General features: G+C 40.5%; 1 protein-coding gene across 3 annotated transcripts in view; it reads left to right on the forward strand.

The window, feature by feature from the left end:
• The window catches only part of ankrd11 (ankyrin repeat domain 11), a 187,501-nt gene that overhangs the window by 161,662 nt on the left and 5,848 nt on the right, over positions 1 to 19,991 (forward strand). For all 3 annotated transcript variants that reach the window (XM_063067044.1, XM_063067047.1, XM_063067045.1), the window contains 3 exons: positions 758 to 856; positions 1,451 to 1,594; positions 17,673 to 17,768. In XM_063067044.1, the coding sequence (XP_062923114.1) occupies positions 758 to 856; positions 1,451 to 1,594; positions 17,673 to 17,768 (339 nt within the window). The remainder of the gene's footprint in view (positions 1 to 757; positions 857 to 1,450; positions 1,595 to 17,672; positions 17,769 to 19,991) is intronic.

Here is a 19,991-nt window from a genome sequence, read left to right on the forward strand (position 1 = left end):
TTCTTGGGCTATCCCTACTCCCTTTCTTGAATAAGGGACCAACATCTGCAACCCTCCAATCCTCTAGAACCTCTCCCGTCCCCATTGATGGAAAGATCATTGCTTGAGGCTCAGCAATCTCCTCCCTTGCCTCCCACAGTAGCCTGAGGTACATCTCATTTGGTCTCAGAGACTTACCCAACTTGTTGCTTTCCAAAAGCTCCAGCACATCCTCTTTCTTAATGTCTATATGTTGAAGCTTTTCAATCCACTGTAATTCACCCCTACATTCACCAAGATCCTTTTCTGTAGTGAATACTGAAGTAAAGTATTCACTAAGTATCTCTGCTATTTCCTCCAGTTCCATACACTCTTTTCCACTGTCACACTTCATTGGTCCTATTCTCTCACATCTTATCGTCTTTATTATATTTAATATTTCTACATATTCTGTATTAGGCATTTTTAGGGCCAATCAAGTAGTACAACCGTGACAACAGTTTGCTGAATTAACTGTAATTGCTGCTGTTATGACTTGGATGTCAAGTGCATGTGTTAATTTTTTTGATCTCAATATTAGTGTTTTTTGGAAAGTGATCACACACGATGAGCAATATTTTGTGAGGTGCATTACTTTTTTTTTAGGAAAAGCTGACACAAATAATTTGATCATGTTTGAATGCAATTGGTGATGTTTCTAGACTAGGTTTAGAAATTATAGGTCTAGGACACGCCAGGTAGAAGTCTTAACTTTAAACGAATTGTTTTAATTTCTTAGATTGCACCACCTCCATCTTTGTGTGAGCCTCTGAAAGAACTTTTCAGGCAGCAAGAAGCCGTTCGTGGGAAATTGCGCCTTCAACATAGCATTGAAAGGGTAAATTACATTCATTTTAACAAATCTATGTATTTGCAGTTTGACATAATTGTTAATCGTAATTGGAGATTCTAGTATTAGCTACAGTAAATGACCACAAGTACATAAGAACACATGGATATTGTAGGTAATTGAATCTATTTATTATTTTAAATTGTTAATTATAAATTTATTCATCTGATTTTATTTAATTATCATTCTGTAAAATAAAAAACAATTCTGTCCATAGCCTGTATTAAAATGAAATGGTCAACTTCAGATTTATTTTAAATTGAAGCCTTTCTTTATAATTTACATCAAGATGCTGTGATACATTTATAATGCAGAAGTGCTCCACATGTTCATCCATTAAAATCATTTGTTGTAATCACTTTAATTGGAGGTAGCAAGGTCTAAAACTGAGAAGCTGAAGAAAAAGTGACAGGTATTAAACAGCGATATTCAATAGGTCTGCTCTGAATTGGATTAAGTATTTTTTTTATGCAGCCAGAAGTTTAAAGTTGGCTATTAACAGGTTAATAGATAAATTCTGGTTCATTCAGTATTTTCTAATTTTAAGACCTTGTGGTAAAAATTTATTTTCTTATTTATCAGGAGAAGCTAATAGTTTCATGTGAGCAAGAAATTCTACGAGTGCACTGTCGAGCAGCGAGAACAATAGCAAACCAGGCAGTGCCATTTAGTGCTTGCACAATGTTGCTTGATTCTGAAGTTTACAACATGCCGTCAGAAAATCAGGTAAGTGTGACACTGCTGTTCTGCTCTTTATAATCTCTATTTTTGTGATTTCTCCTGTTTATGAAATAGCACGACAATTTTTAAATTGGTAAATCTTAAGTGTAGAACTGTAATTATGCTTCTAGTATTTGCATTGTAAATGCAACATTTCCTGTGGTTAATTAATTGAAATGATTTAAACAAGGATCAATTGAAGATGGTGAACATGTGTACTGCCTCATCATTTTAGCCTGCATATGCAGGTACTCTCTTCTATCCATATATGCGGGGTCGGGGGGGAGGGGCAGGGGGAGGGGGTTGGTGGTAGAGGAATCAACCTAAAGCATTTTTAAGAACTTGGTGCCAGTTTCACCAGGAATCCCATCATGACTCCTTGCATGAAAAGCATCATTCTGCATTTTTTTGCTTGCTAGCTTACTCATTTGTGCTTTTTCTTTTTTAATTTGTAATCTGGAATTGCTGGAATAATATCCTTAGACCATAAGACATAGGAGCAGAATCGGGCCATTCATCATGGCCGATCCATTTTCCCTCTCAATCCTATTTTCCTGCCTTCTCCCCGTAACCTTTCACGGCGTGGCTAGTCAAGAACCTATCAACCTCCGCCTTATATAAGTCCAATGACCTGGCCTCCACAGCCATCAGTGGCGAAGAATTCCACAGATTCACAACCCTTTGGCCTTCTCATCTCCTTTCTAAATGCTCATCCCTTTCCTGAGGCTTTGCCTTCTGGTCCTAGACTCCCTCACTATAAGAAACATCCTCTCTACATCCGCTCTCTAGGCCTGTTAACATTTAATAGGTTTCAAATTTTAGTGAATACAAGCCCAGAGCCTACAATAACACTTCCATTCTTGGAATCTTTCTCAAAAACATCCTCTGAGCCCTTTTCCAAAGTCAGCACAACCTTTCTTGGACGAGGGGCCCAAAACTACTCTCAATACTCCAACTGAGGCCTCAGCAATGCCTTACAAACCTTCAGTATTGCATCCTTGCTTTTATATTCTTCTCCTCTCAAAATGAATCCTAATGTTGCATTCGCTTTCCGCACCACTGACTCAACCAACAAGTTAAACTAGGGAATCCTGCACAAAGACTCCCAAGTCCCTTTGCATCTCAGGTATTTGAGTTTTCTCCCCAGTTAGAAAGAGGTCTATCCTTTTATTTCTTCTACCAAACTGCATAACCATACACTTTCTGACAGTGTATTTCACCTGCCGCTTCCTTTTCCATTTTCTTAAGTCCTTCTACAGCCTCAGTGCTTCCTCAAAACTACCTGTCCCTCCACCTGTCTTTGTGCTGTCTGTAAACTTGGCCACAAAGCCATCAATTCTGTTACCTAAATCGTTGACAGAGAACATGAAAAGAAGCAACCCCAATACTGGCCCCAGTGAAACACCATTTGTCACACCAGCAGCCAACCGGAAAAGACCCCCTTTATTCCGACTCTTTGCCTCCTGCCAGTCAGCCAATGCTCTATCCATGCTGGTATCTTTCCTCTTAGACCATGGGCTTTTGTGCGAATTGAGAGCCAGAATCTCTTACCAGTGAGAAACAAAGGAATGTAACAATTTGTGCTTCTTGGAGACCTGGCTGATGGAGGCGATACTGGACCATGCTATTGAGCTCTCTGGGTTCTCTCTGTTCCGGGCGGACAGGCCAAAAAATCTCACTGGGAAGAGTGAAGGAGGAGCGGTATGCTTCATGGTCAACAATGCTTGGTGCGACCCCCAGAATGTGCATGCTCTCAAATCCTTTTGTTCACCAGACCTGGAATACCTGGTGCTGCTGTGCAAACCCGATTGGCTGCCAAGGGAGTTCACAGCTGTTATCATCACAGCGGTGTACATTCCGCCGCAGGCTGATACTGACCTGGCTCTCAAACTGTACGAGACCATCAACACGCTGGAGACTGCATACCCAGAGGCGGCCTTCATTGTTGCCAGTGATTTTAATTGAGCATCATTGACGAAAGTTTTTCCAAAGTTTTGTCAGCACATCCAGGTGAGCACTCGTGGAGATAAGACACTTGACCACTGCTACACTCCCTTCCTCAACGCTTACAAAGCTCTCCTTCGCCCAGCTTTTGGAAAATCAGATCACTCTTCGATTCTGCTTTTGCTGATGTACAGGCAGAATCTGAAACAAGAGGCGGCCATAGTTAAAACCATCCACTGTTGGTCCGACCAATAGGTCTCCGGGCTGCAGGACTGCTTCAATAACGTCGACTGGTATGTCTTTCATGATGAGGATGTCTCCATGTTCACGGATGGAGTCACGTGCTTCATCCTGAAGTGCATCGACGTTGTTATCCCCCAGAAGACAGTCAGGGTCTTCCCAAACCAGAAACACTGGATCAGCAGTTCTGTTCGAGTAGCACTTACGGCACGACATAGAGCTTATATTGTCAGCGATCAGCTGGAGCTCAAGAAAAGCAGCTACATCTGCACAAAGCTATCAAGGCTGCAAAACAGCGATACAGGGACAAGATTGCGTCAAGATTCACAACAATAGCACACGTGACTTGTAGTGAGGGTTGCATATTATCATTGACTTCATAGCCAAACGTAGTGGTGCTGCTAACATCGCGGCCTCTCTCCCAGATGAGCTCAATCACTTTTACACTTAGTTCGATGTCGCGAACTCTGAGCCTCCGAGGAAAGCCACCGCTACAATCTGCAATCTGGTCATCTCTGAGGCTGAGGTACGCAGATGTTTCCAACGAGTGTACAGTCACAAGGCTGCAGGACCGGACGGCATCCCAGGGCTAGTACTCAATATGTGTGCGGCACAAATGGCAGGTGTGTTTACTGGCATTTTTAATGTCTGTCTCTCCCAGTGTAGGGTGCCCTCCTGCTTCAATTATCCACTATTGTCCCTGTACCAAAAAAGACCAAGGTAACATGCCTGAATGACTGGCGTCCTGTTGCACTCACCTCAATATAAGCAAATTACATCTGCAGCTTGCTACCACCCAAACTGGACCCCTTACAGTTTGCCTACTGATACAACCGATTGACAGACGATGCAGTAGCCACTACTCTACATACGTTACTTATATATGTGAGAATGCTGTTCTTGGACTACAGTTCAGCATTCAACACCATGGTTCCATCCAGGCTTGACAAGAAGCTTAGAGACCTTGGCCTTGACCTTGCCTTATGCAGCTGGATCCTGGACTTCCTGTCGGATCGCTGGCAAGTAGTAAAAGTGGGCTCCCTCTGACTCTCAACATAGGAGCCCCTCAAGGCTGTTACTAAGTCCCCTCCTTTACAGCCTGTATACCTATGACTGTGTCACCATCCACAGCTCTAATCTGCTAATTAAATTTGCTGATGACATTACATTAATTGGCCTAATCTCAAACAATAACGAGGTGGCTTACAGGGAAAAAGTCATCTCTCTGACACACTGGTGTCAAGAAAACAACCTCTTCCTCAATGTCGCAAAAACAAAGGAGCTGATTGTGGATTACAGAAGAAATGGAGACGGGCTAACCCCTATTGACATCATTGGTTCTGGTGTTGAGAGGGTAAGCAGCTTTAAGTTCCTTGGTATCCACATTACCGAGGATCTCGTGGTCTGTACACACCAGCTGTGTGGTGAAAAAGGCACAACAGCGCCTCTTTCACCGCAAAACAGAGCGTTTTTTTCTTCAGCGGTTTGATTAAGGCACGTTTGTGCAGGCACGTGGACCAGCGGGAAGAATTTAAAAGGAGAGCGTTTTTTTGCTTCAGTTTTATCAAGGAATGACTGCACAGGCATGTATACGTTAGCGAGTTAGACCAGTGGGAAGAAATCAAAAAGAAGACAACTTTAGAGTGGGAGACAGAGTAGAGGGAGTCGGAGTAGGAGGGCTTTTGCTCAATGGGGCTTCAGCAATAACGGGTCGAGGTGAGGTAAGTTATTTGTGAAGAATAGGATGTCTGCGAGGCCAGTGTTCTATGCTTGGTGTCAGAAGTGGGATGTCCAGGAGACTCCCAGCCTCCTGGGCGGCCACATCTGTGCTAGGGGCATCGAGCTGCAGCTCCTTAGGGACTGCGTCAGGGAACTGGAGATGCAGTTCAATAACCTTTGTCTGGTCAGGGAAAGTGAGGAGGTGATAGAGAGGAGGTATAGGCAAGTCGTGACACTGGGCTTTGGGAGACATAAGTGGGTAACAGTCAGGAGAGGGAAGGGCATAAGTCAAATACTAGAAAGTACCCCAGTGGCTGCCTCCTTAACAATAAGTACTCCTGTTTGAGTACTGTTGGGGGTGGCGGGGCGGGGGTGGGGGAGGGAACAGCCTACCTAGGGAAGCAACAGTGGCTGTGCCTCTGGTACAGAGTCTGGCCCTGTGGCTCAGCAGGGTAGGGAAAGGAAGAGGATGGCTGCAGTGATAGGGATCTCTATAGTTAGGGGGTCAGATAAGCGACTCTGTGGATGCAGGAAAGAAACATGGATGGTAGTTTGCCTCCCAGGTGTCAGGGTCTGGGATGTTTCTGATCATGTCGACGATATCCTGAAGTGGGAAGGTGAACAGCCAGAGGTCGTGGTACATATTGGTACCAACAACGTAGGTAGGAAAAGGGAGTAGGTCCTGAAAACAGACTACAGGGAGTTAGGAATCGTAAACACAAAATAATCTGCAGATGCTGGGTTCAAAGCAATGCTCACAACACGCTGGAGGAACTCAACAGGTTGGGCAGCATCCGTGGAAAAGATCAGTCGACGTTTCGGGCCGGACGAAGGGTTCCAGGGAAATATACAGCAGAAATGTGGCAAATGTTCAGGGGATTTTTGCATGGCGTTCTGCATAGGTACGTTCCAATGAGACAGGGAAGGAATGATAAGGTACAGGAACCGTGGTGTACAAAGGCTGTTGAAAATCTAGTCAAGAAAAAAAGAAAAGCGTATGAAAGATTTAAAAAAAAACTAGGTAATGACAGAGATCTAGAAAATTATATGGCTGGTAGGAAGGAGTTTAAGAATGAAATTAGGAGAGCCAGAAGGGGCCATGCATGAGAAGGTCTTTGCGAGCAGGATTAAGGAAAACCCCAAGGCATTCTACAAGTATATAAAGAGCAAGAGGATAAGACATGAGAGAATAGGACCAATCAGATGTGACAGTGGAAAAGTGTGTATGGAACCTGAGGAGGTAGCGGAGGTACAATGAATACTTTGCTTCAATATTCACTACAGAAAAGCACCTTGGCGATTCTAGGGATGATTTACAGTGGACTGAAAAGCTTGAGCATATAGACATTAAGAAAGAGGATGTGCTGGAGCTTTTGGAAAACATCACGTTGGATAAGTCACCGGGACCAGACGAGATATGATCTTTGCATCATCGATGGAGACTGGAGAGGTTCCGGAGGATTGGAGGGTTGCAGATGTTGTTCCCTTATTCAAGAAAGGGAATAGAGATAGCCCAGGAAATTATAGACCAGTGAGTCTTACTTCAGTGGTTGATCAGTTGAAGGAGAAGATCCTGAGAGGCAGGATTTATGAACATTTGGAGAGGCATAATATGATTAGGAGTAGTCAACATGGCTTTGTCAAAGGCAGATCGTGCCTTCCGAGCCTGATTGAATTTTTTGTGGATGTGTCTGAATACATTGATGAAGGTAGAGCAATAGATGTAGTGTACATGGATTTCAGCAAGGCATTTGATAAGGTACCCCATGCAAGGCTTATTGAGAAAGTAAGGAGGCATGGGATCCAAGAGGACCTTGCTTTGTCCCACAGAAGGCAAAGAGTGGTTGTAGACGGCTCATATTCTGCATGGAGGCCGGTGACCAGTGGTGTGCCTCAGAGATCTGTTCTGGGACCCCTTCTCTTCATGATTTTTATAAATGACCTGGATGAGGAAGTGGAGGGATGGGTTAGTAAATTTGCTGATGACACAAAGGTTGGGGAGTTGTGGATAGTGTGGAGAGCTGTCAGATTACATCAGGACATCCATAGGATGCAAAACTGGGCTGAGAAATGGCAGATGGAGTTCAACCCAGATAAATGTGAGGTGGTTCATTTTGATAGGTCAAATATGATGACAGGATATAGTATTAATGGTAAGACTCTTGGCAGTGTGGAGGATCTGAGGGATCTTGGAGTCCAAGTCCATAGGACGTCAAAGCTGCTGTGCAGGTTGACTGTGTGATTAAGAAGGCATACAGTGTATTGTCTTTCATCAGCTATGGGATTGAGTTCAAGAGCTGAGAGGTAATGTTACAGCTATGTAGGACCCTGGTCAGACCCCACTTGGAGTACTGTGCTCAGTTCTGGTCACTTCATCTACAGGAAGGATGTGGAAACCATAGAGCAGAGGAGATTTACAAGGATGTTGCATGGATTGGGGAGCATGCCTTATGAGAATAGGTTGAGTGAACTTGGCCTTTTCTCCTTGGAGCGACATAGGATGAGAGGTGACCTGATAGAGGTGTATAAGATGATGAGAGGCATTGACTGTGTGGACAGTCAGAGGCTTTTTCCCAGGGCTGAAATGGCTAACACCAGAGGGTAGTTTTAAGCTGATGGAAGTAGATACAGAGGAGTTGTCAGGGGTAAGTTTTTTATGCAGAGAGTGGTGAGTTGCGTGGATTGGGCTGCTGGTGACTGTGGTGGAGGTGGATACAATAGGGTCTTTTCTTTCTTTATTAGTCTTTTTATTAATTTAAAAGAAACGTAAGTACAAACAAGAGGAGAATTATCCCAAATATATATATCTCAATATAAACTGAGATTAAGATAGACATTATCTAAATCATACACATTGTTAAGCTAGTGTAAAATATATAATAAAAAAAAGAAACCCGCGATTCTCCTCTTACCAGTTCATGAAAAGGAAGGAAAAAACATTGAATTTTAAATGAAGAGAAAAAAAATCCCCACTGTACTATATAAAAAAAGAAACACACAAAAAACGGGACTGGGCAGTCCATTTTGAGGATACAACCAAAAAAAAGACTTTCTGATCAAATCTAAAACTTCGAAAAAAAATTGGAAGAGTAATAAATCAATTTAAATGAAAATATTGAATAAAAGGTCACCAGATTTGCTCAAATTTAAAGGATGTATCAAATGTCCGACTTATTTTCTCTAAACTTAAACAGGACATAATGGAGGAGAGCCAGTAAAAGACTGTAGGTGGATTAGGATCCTTCCACTTCAATAAAATGGCTCTCCTAGCCAATAAAGTCGAAAAGGCTATCATACATTGAGCGGAAACAGGAATATTTCCTGCTTCCGATGGGATAATCCCAAAAATTGCCGTAAACAAATTAGATTGTAGATCCAGATCCAAGACTTCTGTTAGCATTTTAAAAACATCTCTCCAAAAGTTATCTAGCTTTATACAAGACCAATACATATGAGTTAAAATGGCCACCTCAATATTACATCTATCACAAATAGGATTGATATTGGAAAAAATATGCGCTAGTTTATCCATTGACATATGGACCCGAAGCACTATCTTGAACTGTATCAAGGAATGATGGGCACAAATAGATCGAGTTATTAACCAAATGAAAAATTTTACTCCATTGATTATCTGAAAATGACTCTTGAAATTCCAATTCCCAAGCACGTTTAATTTTATCATTAGATATCATTCGTGTGTTCAATAACCTTTTATGAATTATAGCTATCAACCCTTTTTGAAATGGTTTAAACTGAAAGAGAGCATCTGTCATATTAGGTGGATAAGCAGAAGGGTAATTTGGCAACAAATGACATAAAAAATTCCTAATTTGTGAATATCTAAAAAAGAGTACATTAGATAAATCATATTTATCCACTAACTGAGAAAAAGACATTAAACAGTCCCCTAAAAACACATCTGAAAAAGTTATTATTCCCTTAGTTTTCCAAGTTAAAAAGGCCTTATCCAAAATTGATGATTTAAAAAAATAATTGAAATGGATATTACTAGAAAGAATAAAATTATTTAACTCAACATTTACGAAACTGAAACCAAATTCTTAATGTATGTTTAATAATGGGATTAAAATCTTGTCTACTAATCTTAGAAAACAAAAAGGGAAGAGGAGCTCTCAGTAAAGAGGCCAAAGAGTACCCTTTCACTGAGTTTTCCTCTAATTCCAACTATGAAGGACATTCATGTATATCTGAATAGTGAATCCAAAAAGTAATATATCGAATACTAATTGCCCAATAGTACATTCTAAAATTAGGCAAAGCCATGCCACCATCCTTTTTTAATTTCTGCAATAAGGGTTTGCTAAATCTGGGATTTTTATTGTTCCAAATATAAGATAAGATTATAGAATCTATTCTGTCAAAGAACTTTTTAGGAACAAAAGAATAGGGTCTTTTAAGAGACCCCTGGATAGGTACATGGAGCTTAGAAAAATAGAGGGCTATGTGTATCCTGAGGTAATTTCTAAGGTAAGTACATGTTTGGCATAACATTGTGGGCCGAAGGGCCTGTATTGTGCTGTAGGTTTTCTGTTTCTTTCACCTCAGATGGTTGAGGAAGTTTGGTATGGGCCCCTAAATCCTAAGAACTTTCTATAGGCACACATTTGAGAGCATCCTGACTGGTTGCATCACTGCCTGGTATGGGAATTGTACCTCCCTTAATCTCAGGATTCTGCAGAGAGTGGTGCGGACAGCCCAGCATATCTGTTGTTGTGAACTTCCTATGATTCGGGACATTTATAAAGACAGGTGTGAAAAAAGGGCCCGAAGGCCAAATCACAATCTATTCCAGCTGCTACCATCTGGGAAACAGTACTACAGCATAAAAGCCAGTACCAATAGGCTCCAGGACAGCTTCTTCCACCAGGCCATCAGTCTGATTAACTCATGCTGACTTGAGTGTATCTCTATGTTACATTGACTGTTCTATTTATTGTAAATTATTATAAATTACTTTGATTACACATTGCACATTTAGATGGAGACGTAATGTAAAGATTTTGACTCATGTACCTGAAGGATGTAAGAATTAAATCAATTCAATTCAATTCATGTACGGCAGCTCATCAGAGGCTTTCTTCAAATCCAAGTACACAGTATCCACCAATTCTCCTTTGATCATCCTGCTTGTTTTTCTTCAAAGAATTCCAACAGATATGGCAGGCAAGGTGTTCCCTTAAGGAAACCATGGTAACTTATGCCTGTTTTATCATGTACTTCCAAATACCCAGAACCCTTATCCTTAACGGTTGATTCCACTATCTTCTCAATCAATAAGGTCAGGCTAACTGGCCTATAATTTCCTTTGCCTCTCTCCCTTCTTGAGTGGAGTGACATTTGCAATTTTCCAATTCTCTGGGACCATGACAGAATATAATGTTTCTTGAAAGATCATTACAAGTGCCTTTGCGATCTCTTCAGCTACCTTCTTTAGAACCCTGGAGTGTAGTCCATCTGGTGACCTTCCCAAGCACTGTCTCCCTAGTAATAGCAACTGCACTTACTTCTGCCCCAACATTGGCATACTGCTAATAAACAGTGAAAACTAATGCAAAACACTTAATTTTCTAGTGCTTCAACATCTACTCTTGCCTTTCTTTTACTCTTTGTATGTCTGAAAAGAATTGGTATCTTCTTTGATATTATTGGCTAACTTACCATCAGATTTCATCTTTTCCCTCCTTTTAGCTTTTTAGCTGCCTTCTGTAGGTTTATAAAAGCTTCCCAGCCCTATTACCTTCCCAATAAATTTTGCTCTGTTATATGCCCTCTCTTTTGCTTATGTGTTGTCTTTGACTTCCTTTGTCATCTATGGTTGCATCTTCTTCATCTTTGGGGCATATCTTTCCTGCACCTTCCGAATTGTCCCCAGAAACTCCAGGAATTGATGTCATACCTGTTGGTGTCTCCTTCCAATCAACTTTGGCAGGCTTCTCTCTCATGCCTCTATAATTCACTGCCTCCTAAGGGTCCCTTTACCTTAACCTCCTTAATTAAATCTGATTTATTACACAACATTTAATTCAGAATAGTCTGTCCCTCTTGGGCTGAACCACAAGCTACTCTTAAAAAGCCATCTTGTAGGCATTCTACAAATTTCCTCTCTTGGGATTCAGCACCAACCTGATTTTCGCGATCTACCTGCATATTGAAATACCTCATGACTATCATAACATTGACCTTTTGACATGCCTTTCCTAGCTCCCATTGTAATTTATACCCTACATCCTGGCCACTGTTTTGAGGCCTGTATGTAATTCCTATCAGGTTCTTCTTACCCTTGCAGTTGCTTAACTCTACCCACAAGGATTCTACATCTTCAAATCCTGTGTCACCTCTTTCTAAGGATTTGCTTTCATTTTTTTTTAATCAACAGAGACATGCTACTCCTTCACACCTGCCTGTCTTTTCGATACAATGTGTATCCTTCAATGTTAAGCTCCCAACTATGATCTTCTGTCAGCCGCAACTGAGTGATCTCCACAATGTCATACTTGCCAATCTGTAATTGAGCTGCAAGATCATCTAGATTATTCTATATTTGTCACAGTTTTCAATTTTTGTCCCCATGTTACACTGCAACTCATCCCACTGATTGCAATTTAGCCTTCTCACCTGCCTGTTCTTCCTGGCAGTATCACTACACATTGCATCCTCAGCCCTATTACTCTGGTTACCAAAACATGCCAAATTAATTTAAACCCTCCACAACAGATCTAGTAAACCTGCCTGCAAAGATAGCAGTTCCGCTTGACTTAAGGGGTATCCCATGCCTTTTGTACAGGTCAAACCCTTCCCCAAAAGAGATACCAATGATTTAGAAATCTAATACCCTGCCTCCTGCACCAGTTCTTCAGCCATGCATTCATCAGCCAAATTATCCTCTTCATACCCTCACTGGTGCATGGCACAGGCAGCAATTTAGAGATTACTACCCTGGAGGCCCTGCTTTTTAGCTTTCTGCCTAACACTAAATTCTCTCTTCAGGACCTCCTCCCTTTACATACCTTTGTCATTGGTGCCAGTATGTATCAAGACCCAAACCGAGATGTTCCTGTCCCTGGTTCCTAGGTGGCAGCATACTGTCTTGGGTGTCTCTTTCATGCCCACAGTATCTTGTCTACTGCTCTAACTATGGAATCCCCTATCACTACTGCAATCTTCTACCCCCTTTCCCTTCTGAGCCACAACGCCAGACTTGATGCCAGAGACCCAGGTGCTGTGACTCCCCCTAGCATCCAAAGTGGTATCCTTATTGTTGAGGGGAGGTCACAAGTGTACCCAATGCAGGCTGCCCATTTCTTTTCCCTCTTCTGACAGGGAGGTACCTGACTCCTGCAATTTAGGGTGACTATCTCCCTGTAGCTCCTATCTTTCACCTCCTCATTTTCCCATATGAGCTGAAGTTCATCAGTCTGCGGTCTGGTGCAGATGTGGTTATCTGGGAGGTTGGAGATCTCGTAGAATTCCCACATCTCTCTCAAAGAGCAAAACGTAGCCCCTGGAGCCATTCTCACTGCATTAACTATGCACCAACAGATGAAAAATGAAGAAGAAACTTGTCTCACCCAAGCATGTTGAGCCAAAGCCTCCCCAATCTAATGCTGATACACTCTAGCAATGGCTGCTGTGCTTGTCCCTATCTTATTTTTTATTTGTTCTTGCTAATGAATTTCAATATGGTTAGGCTGCAGGAAAAAGCCAAAAGCCTGTGTGGAGCCACCTCTTTCGATGGGGTTAGGCTGCTGGGAAAATAAAAGTATTCTTAAAAGTATATTCAGTTGAAAGCCAGTTATCTTTATAAACAAAAGTAATAAGTATTAAATAGATGTGTTTGTGGCGGTAATTTTAATTATATTTAAATAAATCTGCGTGCATGTATGTGTAATGTTTCAGCACCACCATCAGTGTTGGTAAATCACAGTTCCTGTTGACAACATCTATATAACTTAAATAATCAGAACTTTAACAGATCTATTTAATGTATTCATTCAAAACAATGGCACCTAATTTGTTTACTGCGTATGACAGTGTCTATTGAACATTTAAATTCAAATGCAGTTCAGATTGACATACTTTCAGAATTAGCTCAATTGCCACATATTTAGGAAAGCAATTACAGTTGTTCCCTGCTTTTCGAACATTCGCTTTACAAAACCTCGCTGTTACGAAAGACCTACATTAGTTACCTGTTTTCGCTAACAGAAGGTGTTTTCACTGTTATGAAAAAAGGCAGCGTGCCGCGCACCTCGCGTCCCGAGCAGCCAAGCTCCTCCCCTGGATCTGCATTCTTGCTGGCATTGCTTAAACACATGCCTGTGAGCAGCCGTTAGCAAGACGAGTTCTACGGTATTGGAAAAGCCTAAAAGAGCTCGTAAGGGTGTTACACTTAGCGTAAAACTAGACATAATTAAGCGTTTCGAGATAGAAGAAGATGACCTGCCTGCCCTGATGGAAACAGGTGACGATGAGATGACACCCCAGTGTCCCACCACCCCAACCCCCGGGCCACGGACTGATACATTGCCGCAGAGAATGCACTGGTAGCCGGGACGCACCCAATACATCTTTAAGAAAAGAGCTGAAATAAACAAGCTAATTAATTAGGTGCCACCCGGCACGTAAATGTCGGCCCAGATCAGAGGCGATTGCCGATTGTGTTGCCTCTGATCTGGGCCGACATTTACGTGCCGGGAGGCACCTAATTGATTAGCTTGTTTATTTCGGCTTTTTTCTTAAAGATGTGCTGGGTGCGTCCCGGCTACCACTGGACCGCTGCATTCTCCGCGGATAAGTATCGGTCGGCGACTTGGAGGGTGGGGACCACTGCACCACCCTAACCTCCGATGACTCAGCCTAACACACTATCATCAGTGTGCTCGGCGCTGTCTTCCGGATTCCCATAAGTGATACTACACTGTACATACATTATTTCTACTTTATATAGGCTGTGTATTTTTATGTGTTACTTGGTATGATTTGGCAGCTTCATAGCTTAAAGGTTACTGGAGAGAGTGTTTTTGCCGAGAGCGCTTGCGTGAGATTTTCGCTACGGTGGACAGTGTGGCAATGATTGTGAAAAAAAAAGTATTTCTACTTTATATAGGCTATGTATTTATCATATCATTCCAGCTTTTACTATATGTTGCTGTTATTTTAGGTTTTATGTGGTATTTGGCATGATTTGGTAGGTTATTTTTTGGGTCTGCGAATGCTCACAAATTTTTCCCAGGTAAATAAATGGTAATTGTTTCTTCACTTTACGACATTCTGGCTTACAAACCGTTTCATAGGAACGCTCTACCTTCGGATGGTGGGGGAAACCTGTACTCTTAACAGAATAATGCCTGAGATGGTACTAAGTTGAAAAAAAAAGTGCATCATAAATTTGGAAATTTGCAATTTAGAAGAATGGGAGGGAATTTTATAGAAAAGTGATAAAATTATGAAAGGGGAAGGTAAAATAATGGCAGGGAAAGTTGTTTCCATTGGTTGGTGAGACTTGAACTAGGTGACATAACCTCAAGGTTTAGGGTAGTAGATTTAGTATAGGGATGTGGAGGAACAGCTCTTCCCAGAGGGTAGTGAATTCCCAGAGAGGGCATGCAGGAGTGAGATAAATCAGCTGGTTGAGTGTTGTCGCAACAACAAGAAGCTTGCACTCAACTTCAGGAAGACCGAGGAATTGATTGTAGACTTAAGGAGGGAGAAGTCAAGGGAACACAGTCGAGGGATCAAATGTGAAAAGTGTGAACAGTTTCAAGTTCCTGGGTGTCAACATCTCTGAAGATCTACCCTGAGCCCAACATATTGATGCAATTACAAAGAAGGCACTGCAGTGACCTCGGCAATGCTTTCCTTGCTGACAATCCCATTATCATCCTGCGCTTCTCTAATGTTACCCCCGTACTCTGACCTACTCTACCAGGCTTCATTTTGAACAAGTTGTCTTTAGGTAGGTAACTCTTGGTAAATCTTATTAGTCACTACTTTCCTTATGAATTATAAACTATCCTTCACTGTCAGAAGTTCGCACTTGAACAAAATTTACTGTCTTTTTAATGTAACAATGATCCAGAAAAAGATCCCTATGTAGTAGCTTTCCACAAGTGTTTCCTTTCTAATTTCCCTCATGTTTACAAGAATGAATCCATAGCAGAACCTGAGTGACCTAATTAACATAATAATGGACTGTCGAAACTTCCATACATGTGTAGAAAGAAAAATACAATGAAAATTGAATGTGGGTTCTCGTAAGCTGAGACAGGATAGATTAATTGACAAAGAAGGAAATGGCAGATAAATAATTTTGATCTGTTTTCATGAAATTTCCCGGAAATTGACACAATGCCTTCTGTTCTGTGGGGAGGGGTGCAAACAAGGGGTTTGGTGGTAATGGAAGACTGAGAGAATTTAGTATTTGTAGATAAAAAAGTGTGGGAGAAATGAGATGGGACTGAAAGCCAGTTAATTCCTAGCATCTGATGACCTGAATACCAAACTTTTGAAAGCAGTAGCTGTCAAGATGATAGATGTCACCTTTCAGAATTCCATAAATCTTGATTTTAAGGCAGCAAATATAATTGTGTTACTTAAGACAGAAGGAGAAAATAACAAGGAACTACTAACACCAGTTGTAGAGAAAGCTATTAAATATGTGTTTACAGGACACTTAAAAAATAATTATGTAGACAGTGTTCGTATAAGTTGGAAAGGGGAAATTGTATGTGACATATCTAAATACTTGTGATGGTAACTAGCAAAATAGATAAGGGTGTCCTAGTGATGTGGTGTATTTAAACCTTGAGAAGGCTGCTATTGTGTCACATTGGGATATCAAATAAAATTGAAGCACGTGGACTGAGGGATAAAATGCTGGATTTGGACAAGCAGAAAACAAATTAGGAATCAAAATGTTATTTTCTGATTGGAGAGTTGGTGCTGCAAGATGTGGAGTTGTTGTCCAGGTATATTGATGACTGGGTTGAAGGGGTCAAAAATTGTAGTAGTGGGAGTTAGTTAACTTGCAACAGATTTGGTCACCTATCCAAACCCAAAACCAGAGGTAAAGTAGAGGAGGAAGGCAAGATGGGGGGAAAAAGGGGATAAGACTAAATATTTTCCAGTTTGGAACGGAGCAGAAAAATGACACTGCACCTGGAAAAAGTTGAAATAGCAGAATTTTACTCTGCTGATCTAGACTTCCCTCCTTAAACTAAAAAAAATCTTGATATGCCCTTCTATTCAGAAAAGACAAAGCTTTTAATAAATTTAGGACGTCTGGATTTACCTTTAGATAATTCAGTCACGGGTAAATACAACCTTCTTTAACGTGTTTTTTTTGAAGCTGAAGTTTATTGAAGAATCTCCAGCACAGGTATTCACAACTTCACTCGAATGAGTCCATGCCATTGTGCTCCTTAAGATTCTTCTCCTTTCTTTCTCCATTTCATCATAGCAACATTTTTTCTACTAATAGAATGCTAGAAATCTGAAATATTAACTCCTTTCCTTTACAGATGCTGCTGGACATATTGTGTATTTCCAATATTTCTTTTATTTTCAATATTTCATGTGGTTTATTGGCTATTGGCCGGCTGGTGGCGTAGTGGCATCGGCGCTGGACTTTGGAGCAAAGGCCTTGCATGCTTTCCATCCGTGCTGGGTTGAGCATCGAGCTAGCAATTCGGCCTCGTAAAAATAAGGAAGCCTGCGTCCCGATGACTCCATTCGGAGTTAAGGGCTTTCTTCTTCATTGGCTGTTGCCAAAATGCTTACTGCTTCTGATACTACCAAATGGTGAATGGGTGGTTTAAACAAGGAATTTTTATTTTAGTTGAAAAAGTCTATATTTTTATAATTATGGCTTTAGGTATAACCACCAGTACACCAAAAATGGTGAATACTTTGTTCTCAGAGGCACATGCATTGAGATAGTTTTGTTTCTAATAGTTTTGCCCCACTACTGTCAGCTACTCTTTTACGAGGTTTCAAGTAATAACCCTGTATGTGGCAGTAATTGTAATAGTGTATTTTTTAATCTTAATGGTTTCTTCTGACATTTTAAATAAAGTTTAATTGAGTGTTGAGTCTTAAAATTTTTATCTTTTATGAACTAAATATTCTCTGGCTGTTCTTTTTTGATTTTGTTGCATAGGGAGATGAAAATAAGACATCAGTGAGGGATCGATTTAATGCCCGGCAGTTTATTTCATGGCTACAGGATGTTGATGATAAATATGACAGAATGAAGGTAATTGTGTTTTTAATCCTGTATGGTATCATTCCTGATTTTTCAGAAAGAAGAAGTGAAACTGGAATCTTAGTCCTCATAAGTTATATTAATTTCCACAAGTGGACTTTTCGTATTCTCATCAAAGTTCTTCCCTCCTTTGAAAGTAGGATGCCACGGTAGCATAGTAGTTAGTGCAAGGCTATTACAGCTCAAGGGGTTGGAGTTCAGTTCCAGCGTTCTCTGTAAGGAGGTTGACTTCCTCCCTGTGAATGCATGGGTTTTCTCTGCGTGTTCCGGTTTTCCACAGTCCAAAGACATACTAGTGGATACTAATAGGTTACTTTGTCATTGTGAATTGTCCTGTGATTTGGGTAGGATAAAGTAGATGAATTGCTGAGCAGTGTGGAAGGGCTTAATCCACACTGTATTGCTAAATAAAATTTGAAAAGTAAAAATGTTCTTTCTTCTTTAAACGGAAGATTGCAAAATCAATTTATGCAAAAGTAGACTTTTTTTCTGGGTATTTTAAATCTGCCAATCTAAAGCTGGTCATTAACAAGAGGAAATCTGCAGATGCTGGAAATCCGAGCAATACACACAAAATGCTGGAGGAACTCAGCAGGCCAGGCAGCATCTATGGGGAGTGGGGGGAGAAAAGTACAGTCGCCGTTTTGGGCTGAAATTCTTTGGCAAGATTGGTCATTGTGAGCTTTTGAAACTCAAGGCATTGATTTGATAAAATGGGGCTTTAGCTTGTAATAGTAAGCAGCATGGTAACTTAGCAGATAATGTAACGCTTTGCAATGTCAGCTTTAAGATAGGGGTTCAATGCTCTGTCTGTAAGGAGTTTGTACATTCTCCAAGTGACTGCATGGGTTGCTTTTGGTAGTCCAGTTTCTTCCCACATTCCAAACACGTATGAGTTAAGGATAGCAAGTTGGGAGCATGCTATGTTGGCACCAGAAGCCTGATGACACTTCTGGGCTGCGCTTGGTGTGTGTTGGTCACTGAAGCAAATAACGCGTTTCACTGTATGTTTTGATGTACAAGCGATGAATAAAGTTAATTTTTTATCTTTAATCTTTTTTAAAATCTGTGAGCAAAGAAAATGTTAAGATTTAAGTTCAATGACAAAATGACATGGGACAGAATGCAAATGTTCGATTTATTGATCATAACTCTTGAGTTTCATTTTTAGAAGTTGTTACTTTAGTATTTGCTGTATGAAAATTCAAATGGATACAACAGAGTGGAGCATTTTCTACCTGCGATGTACAATTCTCATTGTAGTTTTAATTAACACATTATTTACCTCGAGCTTCACCCACTTCAAAAATACACCAGTTGGTAGGTAGTATTTTGGAATTAAGAATTATAAACATTAAATATTTTTTAAAAACAGAGCAGCAAGGCTGAAGGGAAATAAGAAGAACATATCTGTTGAAATTGATAGATCATAGAAAACTGAGTAGTAATAAGCCACATTAAAAAAAGCAGTTAATTTCTGATAATCTGTTTTGAATAATTAAGTACTTTATCAAATGGATAGGTGGGCCTAATCACTAAGTCCAGTCCTGAAACACTTTAGTATCTGATAAATTTGTCAAATCATCCTAACAAATGAAACATTGATGTACATTCATTGGCTATTTGGTGTCCTGGATGAATTAATTGATTTCTATTTCCATTATTGCGCTTGTTAACCAAATACTGTACACCTTTCTTCAATCAAGAATTGTGAATGTTGGGGAAAATGTCTTCGTTAGTGGATAGAAGTAATTCTTCAAAATTTTGACTGTTAACCAAAAATTAAGTCTTATCATTTTTCAGCAATTGATTTGTATTAATCAGGGTCATCCACATAAAATTGTGATTTGCATACAAAAGAAAGATGAAAAAACTAATCTTTCAACCATAATTTGTAGGAGCAGTTGCGTTTTTAAAGGTGTACTATTTAAAAAAGCATGGAGAGCATTATGCTATGGCATTGTTAGTTTAAGTACTGATATAAAGCATCAATAATTTGGAGGGGTCAAATTTGATCCTCAAATCACCTTATTTCCAGGATAAACTGGGAAGCATACAGTTTATTTCCTTGAAAGAGCAAAGGAAAAATACGATAGTATGAAAATTTGGTGATATTTCTCCTTGCAGATGGCCGTAAAAACCACTCAGAGATTGTTTTGTGGACAGACCCCCTACCGTTATGAGAGCATACATACCAGCTGCACAAATATATGT

Source organism: Mobula hypostoma, chromosome 14, assembly GCF_963921235.1.
Source record: "Mobula hypostoma chromosome 14, sMobHyp1.1, whole genome shotgun sequence".
Taxonomy (NCBI): domain Eukaryota; kingdom Metazoa; phylum Chordata; class Chondrichthyes; order Myliobatiformes; family Myliobatidae; genus Mobula; species Mobula hypostoma.